The 16,928-nt window shown below is 39.3% G+C and overlaps 1 protein-coding gene across 4 annotated transcripts in view; it reads right to left on the bottom strand.

Annotated features, from left to right (window-relative positions):
• Positions 1–16,928, bottom strand: part of NRP1 (neuropilin 1) — a 108,485-nt gene that overhangs the window by 39,309 nt on the left and 52,248 nt on the right. For all 4 annotated transcript variants that reach the window (XM_085227088.1, XM_085227090.1, XM_085227089.1 and 1 more), the window contains exons 6-7: positions 12,113–12,268; positions 9,751–9,917 (exon numbers count right to left, since the gene is read on the bottom strand). In XM_085227088.1, coding sequence (XP_085083214.1) covers positions 9,751–9,917; positions 12,113–12,268 — 323 coding nt within the window. The remainder of the gene's footprint in view (positions 1–9,750; positions 9,918–12,112; positions 12,269–16,928) is intronic.

Below are 16,928 nucleotides of genomic sequence, written 5' to 3'. Positions count from 1 at the left end.
TCACTGGAATTTGCTACAAAGTTCAAGCTTTGAGTTTTCTACGTATACAGCAACAGAATGTGGAAAAAATGCCTGTGTCTACGATTTGATATCTTTTAAGCTTAATTTCATTGGGAATTGGAAAAGGTGTATAACCTGTGTCACAGAGAAATATATGTATTTTCTTGTGATCAGCTTTCTCATCTGGGAAAATCGGCGCAGTCTCTTTAAATCAGTCAGTCATCCACGGGAGTCTGCATTCATTTATTCTCTGTTAAATGGAACTGTCAGTTTTGTTGCACCAAAATTCGATTTTCTATTTCATACACATTGTATATGATGATTTTAATTTACTACTGGGTCACCAAACAAGTCACTGCTTTTTTTAAAAATATGAGTTTCTGCTACTTTCTAGAGAAAATGTCAGGTAACTGCACTCAGATGATGTGTGGAAGGGACTGTAAATGTGCAGAGAAAAGGGAGTGACATGCCAAGATCATCTTGTTTGGTACGTTTTTCATAGCTTCAGCTGTTGATGAAGTCCTTCTGAGGCGGGGATCTGGAAGACCTGTTGGTGAGTGCAGTGCTTTTGCATTTGGAGGAGTACAGGGATAGCAGAAGGGATGCAGAGGTTGGTGATCATTCAGACAAAATCACAGAATCATCTGAGCTGGAAGGAACTCTCCCACAGTGGACAGGAGCACTTACACTAGATCAGGTGCTCAGAGCCCTGTCCAGCCTGACCTTGAGTGTCTCCAGGGATGGGGCATCCACCACCTCTCTGGGCAACCTATGCCAGTGCCTCACCACCCTTATTGTAAAAAATTTCTTATATCTAATCTGAATCTCCCCTCTTTTAGTTTGAAACAATTTCCTCTTGTTCTGTCACAACAGATCCTGCTAAAAAATGTCTCCCTTTCTTTCTTATAGACTCCCTCTAGTGCTTCCCCTCTGGTGCTAAAGCAAAGCACCAGAAGATTGCTTCCTTTACATTTCTGCCCTTTTCTCAGCAAAGGCTGCTCAGACTTTTGGGATTTCATTTCCAGGGTTTCTTGGGCCAAGGAATGTGCCTGGTTTGTGTACTCCCACCCCGTCTCTCTAAAAGTTGCTCTATCTTTAGCCATGCAAAGGGCAAAGCCATTGATTTTTAAGTGCTGTGACTTTGTAAAATAAACACAGGATGTATTTTCTTAGTTAAGCATATCACTGAAAGGGGAAAAACCACTATGGACTATTAATTTTTACAGCCTGATAACAGCATTTTAAAATTATTCTATGCTCTGTCAGCCTTTCAACCCATAGTCTGAATTTAATAGGATTTGCAATGGAAGACCTGCTGCTTCCTTTGTTAAGGCTGAAAGCCACCTTAGTCTCCATTTCAATCATCTCTAACCTAAATATGACTAGTTAAAATATGCCTAGGTTTTATAAGCAATATGACAAATTAATCTTATCAGCAGCTTCAAAGGATCAACACCAGAAATTCATTCAGGAGGCTGCAGAGGAGAGAAAGACCAGACTGCACAGGTACCACCAGCTGCTGGGAGCTGCGTGCAAACATGGCTGAGGAAGAGCCAGGCACTCCTGAAAGCAAAGGAACCCAACTTTGGCTTAACAATTTCTTGACTGTCAGCTGTGCTTTCTCTGCTTATAGGCTTTGGTTATCAGACAGCTATGAAGTTTCAGTGATGTTTTTTTTAAAGAATTTTTTAAAGCCTTGAACAAAAATGTTAGAGGTGAAGCAAAAATGGAAGTATTTCTCTAACGAAATATATATATATATTTTTTTTTGTGAGAAGAAGATAAATTGCTTTCTGAAGGGAGTCTATTTACCACTTGGAAGAAATCTAATTTATCCTTCCACTTTACCTATTTTTCTGCTGCTGTGAAAATGTCACCTAATGGGCAGAACAGAGTCAAACTGGGACAGGGAAGCAGGATAACACAAGGGCAGGAGAGGCAAATGGCAGAAAATCCAGAGTGTGGATGCTGGGATGGGGAAGGACCCACAGAACTCATGAACTCTTCAGCCTCATACTGCAATGCAGGTGTGGAAAGAGTGAATAAAACCACACAATCGTCTCTGAAAAGCACTCAGCAGTGCACCTATCATCTCCAGCCCGAGGTCAGCCCTGTGAGAGCAGAGACCTTTAGCTCAGTAACAACTCTGCTTATTATAACATGCCTCAGCTGCGTGTTCCTACCCAAGACTGTGTTTTTAGCCACTACATTTAGTCATTTAACTTCTAGCCTTGAGCTCTGCTTTCCCTGCAGCCCGACACCTGCCTGGTCTTGTAGATTAATTTATTTCTGCTGGACTCGGAAAAAATCTCCTTTTGAGATACTTTCCCTCGCCTCTGTGTAGAGCACGGGCTCAGAGGAACAGACACGTTGTGGTGTGGGATAGGCAAGGCTGCCTCAGCCCACACAAGCTCTGCACACCCTCCAGGAGAGCTCCCCTGCCAAGCAGAGTGGCACAAACAACTAATTTTTTGCCCTCATGGCAGTTAATAATATCATCGAGCAATAACAAATGGTTTGAGTCAAGCTACACACATGAGCATGAATGGGAAGAAAAAAGAGAGAAGAATCATTCTGTTCCAAATGTTTTCAAGTGGCTTTAATTTCTGTGAAAGAAAGTAGAAGGAAAAGATGCTTTCATTTAAAAAAAAAGAAAAGCATTTAGTTTACAAACATATTTAAAGGTTTTAATTTCTTTGCCTCCTGAAATGAACTGTTTTGTGAGTGTGAGATAAATTTACAATATTATTTCAGTAGCTGCTGATTCAGTGCTTTTGCTGGATTCATTTTTAATTTGCTACCTCAGCTCTAAAGGGCCATCTGTCTTGCAGCCATTGAGGGGATGTAGGGCTGGACTGGGAAGTGGATGCATAGGTAATTACAGAGTTATATACAAACTGCTCAGATCTCTGCATAATGGATCCCCTGAAAGAAGTGCAACTATTATAATGATTAGGCTGGTGGTGGAGAGTCGGAGGGGCTCTGCTTCTACTGCTCCTCCATATGCTGCATGCAGGATTGCTTGAAGCCATGCAGGACTCCCCTCTGTACCTGGCCTGATGCAGAAACATGTTAGTAGGATGTAGCAAGGCTTTTCCTCTAAACAGCATTTTGCATCTGCACTTCTGGAGCAAAAAGGCTGCCAGTGGTTGCACACAGCACTCTGAGCATCCCTTCAGCCTCCCCAGAGTGATAAATCTATGGCTGGGAACTTTGTGGTACTAAAATAGCTCTTAAAATGCTTTGAACAACAATAAAAAACAACAACAACAACAATAAACTTCATACTTTGCAGGGCCCTTTTAGTTCTCCCTCTCCCTCTTGCCTAATTTCAGTACTCGCCTTTGAGAAACTGTACCATTTATTCCCATGTCACAGTAAATAAAGGTATGAATGCATCCTGCTGGGTCAATTAACCCCAGTTCTGCACTGTGTCACAGTCTGTACTGGCTGTGATTTGCAGAAAGGAATATTCTTTTGTCATTCTTTGCCCATGTGCAAACACATGTTAAGACTATAAGATAACTGTAACACTCTTCCACATAAAGCTAACTCTGCTTTTTGTAATTGCTGAAGTACAGTTATGAACTGTAAAATGACATGTACCAAATACATGACTTGCATTCTGAAGTGGTAGGGAATACAAAGGACTGGCAGGTTTTGTGCTTTCATGTCAGTGTGCTCCCTAATGATGGGCAATCCCTGCCATGACGCCTCTGAGCCTTAGCTCTCAGGCAGTCCTTCAAAGGCTAGAAGTGGGTTTCCCAGGTTTCCCATTATTCTATGCAGAAATATGACATACTTCACTGCAATATCAAACTCCAAAAGAAGCAGAAATAACAGCAGTAAAAACAACAGGCATTGTTGATTTGCACTTCCTTGAGCTTTCACGTGAAATATTTAGATAAGCTCACTCAGGAAAGTCAACCTGAGCAGCTGCCTGATGTAAGAATAAACCTGTTACTGAAACAAATGTGCTGTGCAGAAGCAATATATAAATACTGACTGCATTTTTAAGTGAATACCTGATAAGGAAAAAGGCTATGACACTGATGAAAGGTTGAGACACCAAATGATAAACTGTGATTATTTTCAGAAGTGCTGCAGGAATAAATCTATATTAATCTATATACCAGTTTACATCAATGATGCATGTTTCTGTATTTCACTTACAAAGGAGCAAGTAATAAAGAAGGTAGGTTACTGCAAACTTAAAGGAATGAAGACAAATGTGGAAGAAAAATTCCACCTCAGAGGTCCCTCCCATTCTGGTGAAGCAGTGTATACATGGAAGTGTTTTAAATCAATGGAAGTATATTTTCCTTGCATGGGAGAGTTCGTGTTAAATAAACAACTGATATTTCAATCAGTGGAGGCGAGGGGATCCCCCAGGTTGCTTTGTGAGGAGAACCGTTCTTACTCCAGAGACCTCACTGCTGCAGGATGTAGAGGGATAGTTTTACACTGGGTCGGCTGCTGTTTTTAGGGCTGGCTGGGAGGGAGGATGGCCCTGTGCAAGCCTGAGTGCCCAAGGCATCATGCTGGGAGGAGGTCTGAGCAGCAGGCAGGGGTCTGGGCAAGCAGGCTGGGATCTGGGAGCCTTCTGGGCCAGGCCTTCTCTCTGCAGGCCTCCAACCTGGCCATTCCATTGCTCCGCTGGAAAACCTAACACACAGATTTGGACCGGATTAGCCATTTCTGTCATGTCAGCCAGAACACACAATATGGAATTTATCATAGTGTATGGCCCTGTGTCAGCTGCAGAATGACAGATAATACCCAATCCAGAGTATAATGTCTATTTATGTTAACCCTCTGTTAATCTTTTGGAACAAATCTGAACTGGCAGAGTGTGTTTATACCAGATTAGTGCCTTTTGTCTTGTGGCTGCTAAGTTTTGATCTGGTACTAGATTCTTAAAGCTCGATTTATGGTTTTGTTAAACTCCAGTCATAATACGAACTGAAGATGTTGTGCAAACACATCTTTGCTATCTGGGCAAGCTGGGGGTCAATGAGTGACAAATGATGCCACCCAGAAACTATCACTCAGCTCGGTGGGAGCATAAAGATTTGTGCCATAAGCATTAGGAGAAAGACTTTGTCAGAAAGCACACAGATGCTGCAGTAAAAGTACTCAGAAGGTGTTGCTCCTTGTGGGTTTGAAAACCCACATCATTATGAGAATTGATGATAGCACAGGTTCCAGTGACCCTGTTAATAGGCAATCAGTTTCCCGTCAAAACCACACACACATGGGGCTCAAGTATCTGCCTATAGCCCTGTCCATGTGGGCCACTGCCACCACCCATATGGCCTGGAAATGCGAAGGATTTCCATGCACAGCACCTATGGCTCCTGCTCCAGGGCTTCAAAGGTAAGATGCAGAAAGTTCCCTAATTGCAAAGATTTCACGTGTTGCCTGTTCAGATGTGTGTAAACATAACTGCCATTCCTAAATGCAAACATTAAATCTACTCTGTAAAAGCACAATTACTGCTGCTATGGCAGAAATCAGTTGTCCCTTTTGAAGGAATGCCTTGAAAATGCAATCATAAAATCCCTGCACGTTATGGATTTCATTAACATTGTACTCCCCTAGGATTCCCAATTGCACAATAACAGCAGTTCTTTAAATTTTAAATACCACAGACAGGAACAGTTTCACTAAAACCAGATGTGAAACCCTTGTGCTGGCCTTCTTACTGGTTCTAAGTACTGAAACTGGCTGGTAATTGATACCTATTAACATGTTTGTTGTTCAGATTACAGAAATGGAAACACTATACTATTTTTCCTGTGAAAGGATACGTTAATGAGGGACAATGACTTACAATGCAATGTCAGTACTCTGCTCTTGATTAAATTAAAGGGTTGTTTTTTTTTTTTTTAATTTTAAATTATGCTATTTCACACTGTCAGGCAGCTGAGTGTATAAAACCTACGTATAATAAACAGGAATGTTTAGCTTAAGTTTGAAGAGCTAATAACATTCCATATGACAATAAACTAACTTTATGCTTATTTTTGACAACCTTTGTCTCATGCATATCTTTACTCTGTTCATATTAGAAAATCCACAGACTTTATTAATGTGATTTTAAAGAAATTCAATCTGGAGTGACTCTGTTTCTGATTATGGAGTCACTCCAAATCTTGAGTCCGTTGAGTAATTTTAAAAAGTATGTTTGAGGGTAAAAAGAAAAAATGGAGAAGGTACCGTGCAGACTGATGGTATGACTGTGCTATTGATATTTTGAATCTAAGCTTTGACATTTATTTCAAAACAAGAAAGGAGCGGACATACAGCTTTCATTTCGCAGAGCCTGGCAGGCAGGCAGCACTCAGATGCACCCAGGAGCTCATGTTTTGTCAGCCACAAAGGAGCCACCCAGTTTTTCTACCAAAGAATGGATTTCACGTCCACAGATGGAATTCATGCAAATCCATTGCTAAGAGCAAGCCAAAGCTATTTTCCTAATTATTTTCAGTGAAATGGTCCAAAAGACGTCAACACCTCAAAGGAGACAATCATATCGCATGCCCTCTAGACGTCCTCTGTAGATACCAATCTCCCTTTGCTGATACTTAACTGAGGTTTTCTGTTTCTTTTGTCTTAGCAAAAACATTAACCTTGAAGGGAGGGGTAAAAGGAAGGGAAAGGAGAACTATAATATTTCCCTTATACAAAAAATGATACACTAAGGAAATTACTATTTGGAGCTGAATTTTCAAGCTGTTTTGCCCACGTATAATTCTACATATCTCAAATATATGCCCTAGTTGTATATGCGTATTGGCAGTTTAAAGGCAGACATTGCTACTTAACCAGCTGCAGTGTGTGCAGGTATGCAAACCTGCAAACGTGAACTGATTAATGAATAGTAATATACATAAAATCCCTAACTCTCAGACAATGGCATAAAGGCAGAAATTTTCATTTTAAAAGTTTCAAGTTCAGCACTGCTGTATACTTCAGCTTGTTTTTTCCCACTGAATATTTTCCAGAGGTCTTGCACCGTCCCACAAAAATCTGTTTACGTTGTACTGCACAAAAGCAAAAACTTCATGTAAATGACTAATTTACAACAGCATATAGAACCACATAGAACAAAGTGATCTCAGTCCTTCATACACAAGTGCCTCCTTCCTTTTAGAAAATATTATGATTTTTTTTCAATGGGTAATTTCAGAGTGTTTTATTAGTTGCATGTCCTTGGTTGTTTGTAAGCTCTTATGGATATGAACATCTGTTCCTGCAGATATTTGTGGAGAGGAAACATGGGCTTTCATTACCATACCCAGATACAAACTCACAACAAGTGCTCACTGCCAATGGCATCAAGCCTTTGTAGACAGCTTTTCCCACGCGCAAGGGCACTGCTACCAAGGTACTTGTTGGTCTGAAGTACTTAACTTCCATTTGAAGATGGTCAATTAACTTTAACAGGAAAGATTGCTTGGAGGCTTGAATTATCAATGAGTGTTGAATTAAATGCTAACAAATAATTATAATAATAATTCATATCCTCCTCACACAAATGGAACCAAAGATGTGTTAAGCCATAGTCCATTCAAAAAGGCCAGAGGATGGCAAGTCCCCAAACTATGGTTGCTTCTACTATGCAGACAATGAATGGTAGGATAATGAGACACTACACAGGATGAGAGGAATGATTAACAGTTCTGCAGCATGTGTAAAGCACACATAGTCAACACAATCTCCAAGAAGGGTTTTGTAGGCTTGATCCTGCAAACACAACCTATCTCCACTGCAAAGGCTGCTACAGTTTTGGCACAAAGTCTGCCTCAGGGCTGCTTGTACTCTCATAATGGTTTCTGGGCACTGTTTTAGTGCTAGAACACTCAGGGAAATGGTTTGTGCTGCCTTTTTCAAATCAGGGGCTGGGTGAAGTAGGTGAGAACTGTGGCTTGAGCAGGACAGCATACAAATAACCACCAACTTCTTGACTGATGGGGTAGCTGAAAGCAGCATTAAGATGCTCAAAATTTTGTTTGATGATTGTTTCTGCCCCTGGGCACTCTGGTTTATGGCAAAACACAAGGGAGGGTGAGAAATTTCTGGTTAGGAGGCTTGAGGTACCCTTACTGTTTTAAGCATACATCCCCGAGTGGCTTGGATTCTGTTAAGCATTTGTTATTAAAGAAGTTAATAGTTAAAAAAGTCCTTTGAAATTTTTTCTCAGAAAGGCCTAGTTCTAAGTGAAAGGATTAAGCTACATATATATGTATGTGGTCATCATAACTAACTAAAGTTAATAAGCACATAGAACACATGAATGAGATTTGACAAGCTTTCTTGTTTTGATTATCCAGCCATAAATGTGTAAGTGACAGTAGAAAAGAAGGAAATAATAAAAAAAAAAGTAGTAGCCCTCTGACCAGATGAAACACATGGACTTTGATTCTGATGCATTCCATCCTTTTTCTACAAGCATTCCATGGCTTTCAAGCAGCAATGATTAATAACAAGCCTAGCACTTAGATAAGAGTAGGGAGATTTTAATATTTATTCCTAAGTAAAGAAGAAGGATCAAGAGATTTTTTTTTTTTGCCACTCTGAAGCCTGATTAGGTCCATCAACAAGAGCTCAGGATGTGTAGGGGCCCCCAAGCAGGACACCTGAGAGTCCCATTGTGTGCCAAGGATCAGAAATGAAAGATTTCCCCTTCTTTCTCTCCTTTACTAACTACTGCTCAACATGTTTTTAAGCTCTCTTGCAGACAGCAAACCTCACAGGAAACACTGATGTGAACATTCTTATTGACAGCTAATGAGACCTTTTTTATATGTCAGTTAGCAGTTTCCTATAGAAAACAACAGGGGCAGGAGAAATGTTTCAAATACATGAACAAATTTTCAATATTTGTAATATTAATTTAATATGCATGAACCTTTCTTGTGCTTTTTTTTTTATTTTTTTTTAACAGAAGAAATGGAAACTAGATCACAACTAAGGAGTCAACCTATGTGATCAAGATAAATCAGTATTCTTCACCTAATGAAATAAATACTGGTGTATTATAGGTTATTATTTGCATACAGTAACTCATACGAAGAACTTTAACCTGTTCAGGGATCGTGCACCATGAATCTAAGGATCTGGTAGCAATTAGCAACAACCTTCAGTGGACCCACTGAACTCAAGGAATCTCTTCATGGGGACAAGTGTTTGCAGGATTGCTATTGCTCCTGTCCCATCAGAGCAAAGCTGAGGCAGACAATCGTGCTAAACAGTGCTTTGTTTAAGGATGTGGAAGAACTGCCACTAGACAGAGACCAGTAAACTCACCTGCTTAAGATTTTCTAGAAAGGACCTAGGTCTTCTGAAGTGAAATCTGAGTGCATGAAAACACCATCCCATATTAATGCTTAACTGTAATCAGCTTGAGACATAGCACATGCTCAGTTTACTGCGACATTCCACTTTAAGTGCATGTTAAACTAATATTGACTTTTCCACTAAACCAAAATCTGCTATTTGTGCCCAGAAGACTGAAAAACAATAGAAGGGGGAAGCAGAAGAATTAATCTTCCTGACCTTTTTTTTTATAGCTCTGGGAGTCAGTTTTTCTGTGTGTTTAATAGGGAATGCTAACTATTCACTTGCAGTGATTCTTAGATTATGTAGGAGTACTTTACTGTGTTATTTTCCTTTTTCTTTTGCATACTTCACATTCAATAAACTCCATAGGCTACCAATAATATTTTTAAAGCATTATCTTTTTACCTGTATCCATTCTCTGGCAGAATCTTCCCCTGGGGTCCATCCATTTTCAGGATAATTTAGCCGGGACCTTTCTGAAGACCAGATAGCACTGTACTGGGAGGAGACAGTGATTTGATCAGAGTGAATTTCTCCTGACTCCATACCTAGTGGTTCCATACACTGGAAATCTGAAGAAAAATAAATTACCATCATTACTATGGTCAGGTTTTTGAATTTATTTTTATGTGACTTTCAATTCTTTAGCAACTTTAAGCAAAGCAGTATGGAACTTGTGGTGCCATTCTTAATATTGTCATTCAAGTTGCCATGGCAATTCCTACACTAATAATGCCATACAAATATTTTTAGACCAGTTTGTAGTCATTTCAGGATAGGACAATAGAATTTTCTTTTCTAGGGCAGCACAGGCACTTCTGTAGATTCACAATATAAAACAATGTATGTTCAGTCCATAATTATACACAAAGCCAGGAAAGACAAACTAGATGACTGTACAAAATAAGTCAACTTCAGAACTACATATATACTCCAGTACAAAAAGTATAAAATGTTTTAAACTGTTATTAAAATTGCAGCTGTTCTCTTTTGATCCTGGACACTGGAAGGAAATAGACCAACAAAATTTGAACCTAGTTCAGAAGAGTATTGACACAAATTGACCAACTTTAAATGCAGTGTGCTGCATTTTTAATGTGTTGACCATTTTCATCCAGTCTCCTTCTATACACATAAAAATTACCTAGATAACTTAGAATCAGTTGACAATGTTGTCAATATTTGGAGTTCAAAGGCTGATAGTGCATGGAGTCTAAATTTTCTCACTCTTCAGAAATACTACTGTTGAAGCAACAGAGACTATTGGCTTTAGACAAAGCCTCACACCCAGCTGCATATGGACCTTTGTCAGAGTTTTATTGCAAGGGCAAAAGAAAAGAACATGTGCCTGAACTACAGTTTGGGAATTAATCACTGGTAGGTTAAGACAAAAGGCTAGCACGTGAATCTGAAAGAAGGAACTTCATTCCTTACAGAGAGGCGGGTGCTTAGCCAAAGGTTTCAGAACTACTAGGTACTGTTGGCTGGATTCAGTACTGAATTCAGGACTGAGATGCATTTTCATGATAGTATGGGAAGCCTGATCTGCTTCTGCTTCTGATTCATCTCATATGTTGAACAAATGCAAACTTGAGTTTTGAGATGTACAGATCACTGCTTTTGGGCATTTGACCCAAAAAGGAGGATAACTGAATTATCAGCTTTGCTGGTGAAATCACATTCTCCGTGGTGTACCAAACATTTCCCCCTTTTTGTGCTGCTAAAGAACATGACAGGCCTTCAGTGAGGTACTGAAACTGAAGCATGTTAGTGTAAGTCTTCTTACATCAGTGTTAATCCCCTTCTGCTCAGAATGAGAAGGCCACTACAAAGGACCCAAGGCATGATAGGTCAGAGTCATATTAAAATATCTGAAAAGCAGATGTCCAGTTTGATGGATGCTTTCCCATCTATGCCAGTTGGTATGTCCTGTTACCTCCTGCTGGCTATGAATGTACAAGGAAGAAATTGAAGATGCAAAAGCAGAGAAAAGGTGGAGAGAAACTGGAATAATTTCTCTTTATCGATTTTTCCTTTGTTCCATCTTTGATTAAACAACTACATCAACTCTGAATCTGCTCAAAACTCAGTCACAGAATGGAGAGAGTTTGATTTAAAGTGTGTATTTTATCATATAACAAAGCAAGGAAATCTGCAAGGACATAACATAACATAGCCCATTATTTTCCTGCATCTCCCTCACTTGGTTTCATTCTCTGTCCAAGCAGCAAGCACGAAAATGAGGCAACTGGGAGAAAAATAATAGACAGAGAACAAAGCTTCGGTAGCTTATGAAATGGTTTAACAAGTGTATATATTTTAAATGGGTTCTTTTTATTCATGAAATCGATCATCAAAGCTTATTCCACGTAATAAAAGAAGGCTTTGGATAGTGCATTCATTGTACATGCTTCACTGTTTTAATGCAACTGTTCAATTGCTCAGCATTCCTGTGTTTCCTTGGTCAGTAGAGGCTTTAATAACTGTTTCAACTTCCTGGAAATATTGAGGAATAAGGCTGTCAGAGGAACTCTGCTTCTTGCACATTTTTTTCAAAGTGTAGCTGGTCTTAAAAAAAAAAAAAAGAAGATAGGAAAAAGGAAAAAAAAAGAAAAAAAAAAAAAGCAGGACAGCAAAACAGAACCAACCCTCCCCTACCATCTTATTTATTTAAGGTTTCTTTAAAGTTTCATGCAACACCTGGTGTGCAAGAAGACATAACAGAGAATATTTTCCAAGAAGCTCTGCAGGATGCATAAATACTGACCTTCCAACACACTGCTCTGTGACACGCTGTAGTTTGCTGAAAATCCCTCTTTTGCTATTGCACTGTCAGTGTAAAATACCATTGAAAGAATCCCTGTTGAAGAACGGACGCGGCCTGGGTTGTTCTGCCCACAATAACGTCCTATGTGCGGGCCAACTGCAAAGAGACAGAGTACAATGGTAAACGAGCACTTCTACTACAACAATAGATGATGCTACAATAGCCTCCTACAGAGATTCCCTCAGCAGGAGTAAGTGAAACTCCACAATAGCTTAAAATCACAGCCTCATCAATAACTTAGCAATGAACAATAAATTGCTTATCCTGCCCCAGTAGTCTTGCTTCTAAAATGTTCCAGATAGCACTCCATAAAACCTCAGAAAACATAAAGAATTAGGATTTCAAAATGTGTCCTTTAAAGTGCATGGAAAAGGTAACGATGCACAAAATTACATGTACAAAACAGCAGAAGTAGTTTCCAAAGAGTGACTGAAGCACCTATTTATGACAAGGACATTGGAATGGCCTGATTTGCCCACACAGCCTACAAGATGCTGAATACTCTTAGCTCTGGTAAAAGTGCAAACAGCATCTTTCAGGATTTCTGCCCAATACTGCAGGCAATCTGTTAATTTTAAAGCAAATTTAGAAAAACATTTTTGCACTCCTATTGACCAAATTCTCTTTTCCCCTTCCTATTTAGACTTTCAGCACATCCTCATGGATCTTTCACCTTTATGCTCAATACTAAATAATACCGTAAAAGAATTCAGGTGGAAAATCTTAATCCATTCAATAGTGAACAGATTTCTTAAGTGGAACTCCTTGTCACAGAACAAGTACACATACATGATTTCTTTTAGTGTTCATAACATATGAACTGGTTCCTGCTATTTTTTTTTTTTTTTTTTGGCTTTCCTATGCAGAGAGATAATCTTTTCCCTTAATTACGCTACTCAAATCACAACCAACATATGCGGTCTTCTAACTCTTGAGCATTCACTACAGATAGGTCCCTAGGCAGTTGAGTACTGACACATCTCTGCTTACAAACAATAAGAAAAGATAATGTTAAACCCATGCACGGAGTCAGCAATAAAAATAACGGTAAGAAATTATTCTAATGCTTACACCACTGCTTTCTAGACTTAAATTAACACCTTGTCATTTCTTTAGGAACTTCATTTAACATTCAGTTTAAATTATAAAATGTTTACATATACTAATTATTCGCAGTTCAAAGAAAATCCTCAGCTAACATCATTTTGTAGTCATTTGTTGGCATTTTTCAACAAGTAAAACAGTTCCAGCTTGGAATAACTTTATTTTGTAAGCTACACACTTCTGTAAGGCTCTTGAGTTGCCAGAAAGAGGGAGCTCATATGATACAGCTTTTGCTGCCAGCATATATATCTCAACCCATATTCTGGCCATAGTCTTCACTTGCTTTGGCAATCCCAGGGCATTTTGAGTACCTGCCAGTCCACCCTTTTTTCACCAGCATTGTTCACTATCATACTGATAGTCTGAAACACCCTGTAGAGCACATGAGTTGGATTCCCTCTCCTTCTAGAAATAATAAAGCTTAACAGTTTTATTGTTTGGAGTGAGGAAGTTGTTCTGGAGTGTTACAGTTACAGTCTTTTTAAAAAAGACAAAATTATATCCCACTTCAGGCTCCAATTGTGTCACTGGCATTATATATATATTTAAAAATTTTGCATGTGCACACAGTTCTGGCACTGCTCTTTCCTGTGATGGCCTTTTGACATTACAGCTGCTGATCTTGCTCTGAACTGAATCAAAATAGGGAGGATAAGGCCACCATGTTAGGCACTCTGAGCCTCCCTCCTCCCATTTCCTGCAGGGAAGCCTCTCTGAAATGACAAACAGAAGAGAACTTTGTTTAAAGCAGACAGGCTTTAAGAGTCCCCATGACTCACTGGTTTATAATTTTTAAGACACATTCACTAATTCTGCATTTCAGTCTTCCTCAAATTGGCACTGTTATCACAGTACTATTCCCTTTGCTAGCTGTGTAGATGAAGAGGCAAAAACTTGCAGAACATGACAAAGAGGTATTGAATTTTTTGCACAGCATGTAAACCTCAGTGTTTGGAGCTAATATGGTATTGATCTAGCAGAAATTGATCAAATAGAGATTCCTACTCTTCTTACATAAATAGCTAATGCAATTAAAATCGTCCTTGTTCCTATTCAAGTCTTGATGACTTTTGAATGACAGTAAATTAACATGTTTCAGGTGTCACCACATGAAACAAATGCAGTGTGGGGAACACCGAGCACTCATTCAGGGAAAGGCATTGCTGCCTGCTTAAGACTATGCCACTGTTTTTTGTGCTGTCTTCCTGACCATTCTCTACAAGCTGAGATGGGCTTTCATAATGGACCAGATACAGCTACAGATGGGAATTTCAGGCTAGCAGGAGCTGAGAAGTCATTAGGCCGAGAAAGCTCTTTGCAGCCTGTGCCTGTAGACAATCAGGTGACTTTGCTGGCATCCCGCAGGATGGTGTACTCCAAATGTGAGCCACTTGGAAATGTTCTCACACAAGGTCACTTCTGCATTACCTGCGGAACAGAGGCATTTTTGTGAGCCAGCTATTTCACTGGCTGCCCATGTTCTAACTATTTCTGGAGCTTCAGCATGATAAGATAGAATGGAGACCCAAGTTACCTCCAGATTAAAAGACTGAGGGATAATAAGAAAGCAGTTCCACAAGCTTTAGGGCTACATAAAAAAAAATTAAATTAAATTAAAAAAAAGCAAATAAAAAAAACTGAATTAAACTACTAAAATATCAGACAAAATGTTATATTAACCAGTGTTTTTATTGGATTTTAAAGTTTGCTTATAAAAGTGTGCTAGTGTGCTGCAAACAGTATTTTCACAGCAGTGTGATTGTTATTGACAAAACATTTGCACATAATTTAGGATGCTAAAGAGAAAACAACTGAAAAATGAGTTTTGTTCTCACAGTCCACTAGTCACACTGAGCTTGTATACACTGAAATCTTAATGGTTTCTCATAAGAATGTAGAATGTAACGACAGCTGAGGAGAAAAACCCAGATTAATAGCAACCTTCATTTGCACTGATGTAAACAACTGCAGTGAAGCCTTCTGTTTTGCTCTGTAACTCAGTGGTATTGACTGAAGCAGCAATGCTTAGCCTGTGGTTCTCAAACCATATGTAAACTTCTTTAAATTATTTTTGAGCACCTAGTAGATAGTCCATAGAGCTTCAAAGAACGCTGCATGATGAATAAATTCATCACTTCAGCTAGCCCTCATTTTGAGTGGCTATTTTTCTTCAAAACCATCAGTGGGGTATTCTTGGCCAAGGCTGACTGAGGTATATTTGTGCCTTGGGCAAAGACATCTTTGGTGTCTAGTTTATCAATGTGAAACCATCCGTTTCCATTCTGTCATCTACGCTCTTCTGCTCCAACTTTACTCATTTCTGTCTCCCAACCACAGTTCTTTTTCTGCACTGTATTTGCAAAATGCACCTGTAGTTCCCAAATATTCTCTGACAGGATTTGTTTCACTTCAAGCTCTCATTTAACAAAGATACCAAAGGGTGCCCTTGGCATAGTTATGTGGAAAGAAAATGCCATGCTCGAGGTATTCCTGAATGCCTACCATTCCCCTCCTGAAACAACAGAACACTTAAACTAATGCTTAACTTCAGACCTGTAAGTGTCCTCAACAAATTCCTTTTGAAGTCAGTCTAACCGCTCATGTGCTCTGAAAATAAGCACTTGTTTTGCAGAATCAAGTCGGAGGTATTCAGTTCTGCCAGATTCCATCAAGTAGAAGGATAACCAGGGAGGCTGAGGACTACAATCATGACAGAGCATTTCAGAATTAACTTCTTTGTGAATGATTCTTTTGGCTGCTCCAAAATTTTCTGAAGAATAATTGTTTTCCATCACAAAAATTTTAACGAAGGAGAAGCAAAATATACATGAAAGCATATTTACTTCGATAAATTTTAGTTAAGAGAAATAATGGAATTTCTTGAAAACAGCAAATTCATCTTCTGTTGATTCCTAGTGCTTGTAACCAAACTCCAGAGTGAAAGCACTCAACCTACAAGGATTTTTACCTGACTTAGGTACCTAACGTTTATAATTGAGTTAGTGATTCACAGCTCCCAGAACAGCCAATGAGATAAGCAACTCCAGAGGACCATTATCTGGACCCTACAGTAGATGTCTGAGACCAGGACCAGAGTGGGGTACTGTTCTCTGCTTCGAACAGTGGGACTGGCAGTGTCTAGCTCACACACTGACACTTGCTTTCCGGGGAACACCTGCTTTTATAGTGGAGCAGCATGTACAGGGGATGCCCACCTCATTCTCATCTGGATATAGCCACGACAGTTTCCATCAAACTGCTCTTTGTGTTGTACTAAAAAAACCCAACATAATCATAATCTGCAAAACAGAGATGTTTTGCTTGCATCTGGGGACTTGAACTGAAAGATATACTTTTTCTGAAAAAAAAGTTTTTAGAATAAAAGTTTATATTAAAATGAAAAAAAAAGAAATTGAAGCTTCTTTTTTGTGCGTTTGTTTCCTCTAAGTCCAGCTGTCTGCCCTATTATTAGAAATAGACATCCTTCTACTTTGTTTATATAAGTGCAGTGCAATGAGGGCTTTAACCTCTACCACAACTGGGAGTGTGAGCAGTAACACGGTACAGCAAAGAAAAATAGCTTTCTTCTGCGTGTCCATATCAGGAAGTTAAGGTGCTCAGGGAGCACCCTCTGGACCTGTGTTCAGTGGCC

The sequence above is a fragment of the Meleagris gallopavo genome, chromosome 6 (genome assembly GCF_905368555.1).
Source record: "Meleagris gallopavo chromosome 6, MGAL_WU_HG_1.1, whole genome shotgun sequence".
Taxonomy (NCBI): domain Eukaryota; kingdom Metazoa; phylum Chordata; class Aves; order Galliformes; family Phasianidae; genus Meleagris; species Meleagris gallopavo.
The sequence above is the reverse complement of the archived record's forward strand: the minus strand, read 5'-3'. Positions and strand labels throughout refer to the sequence as shown.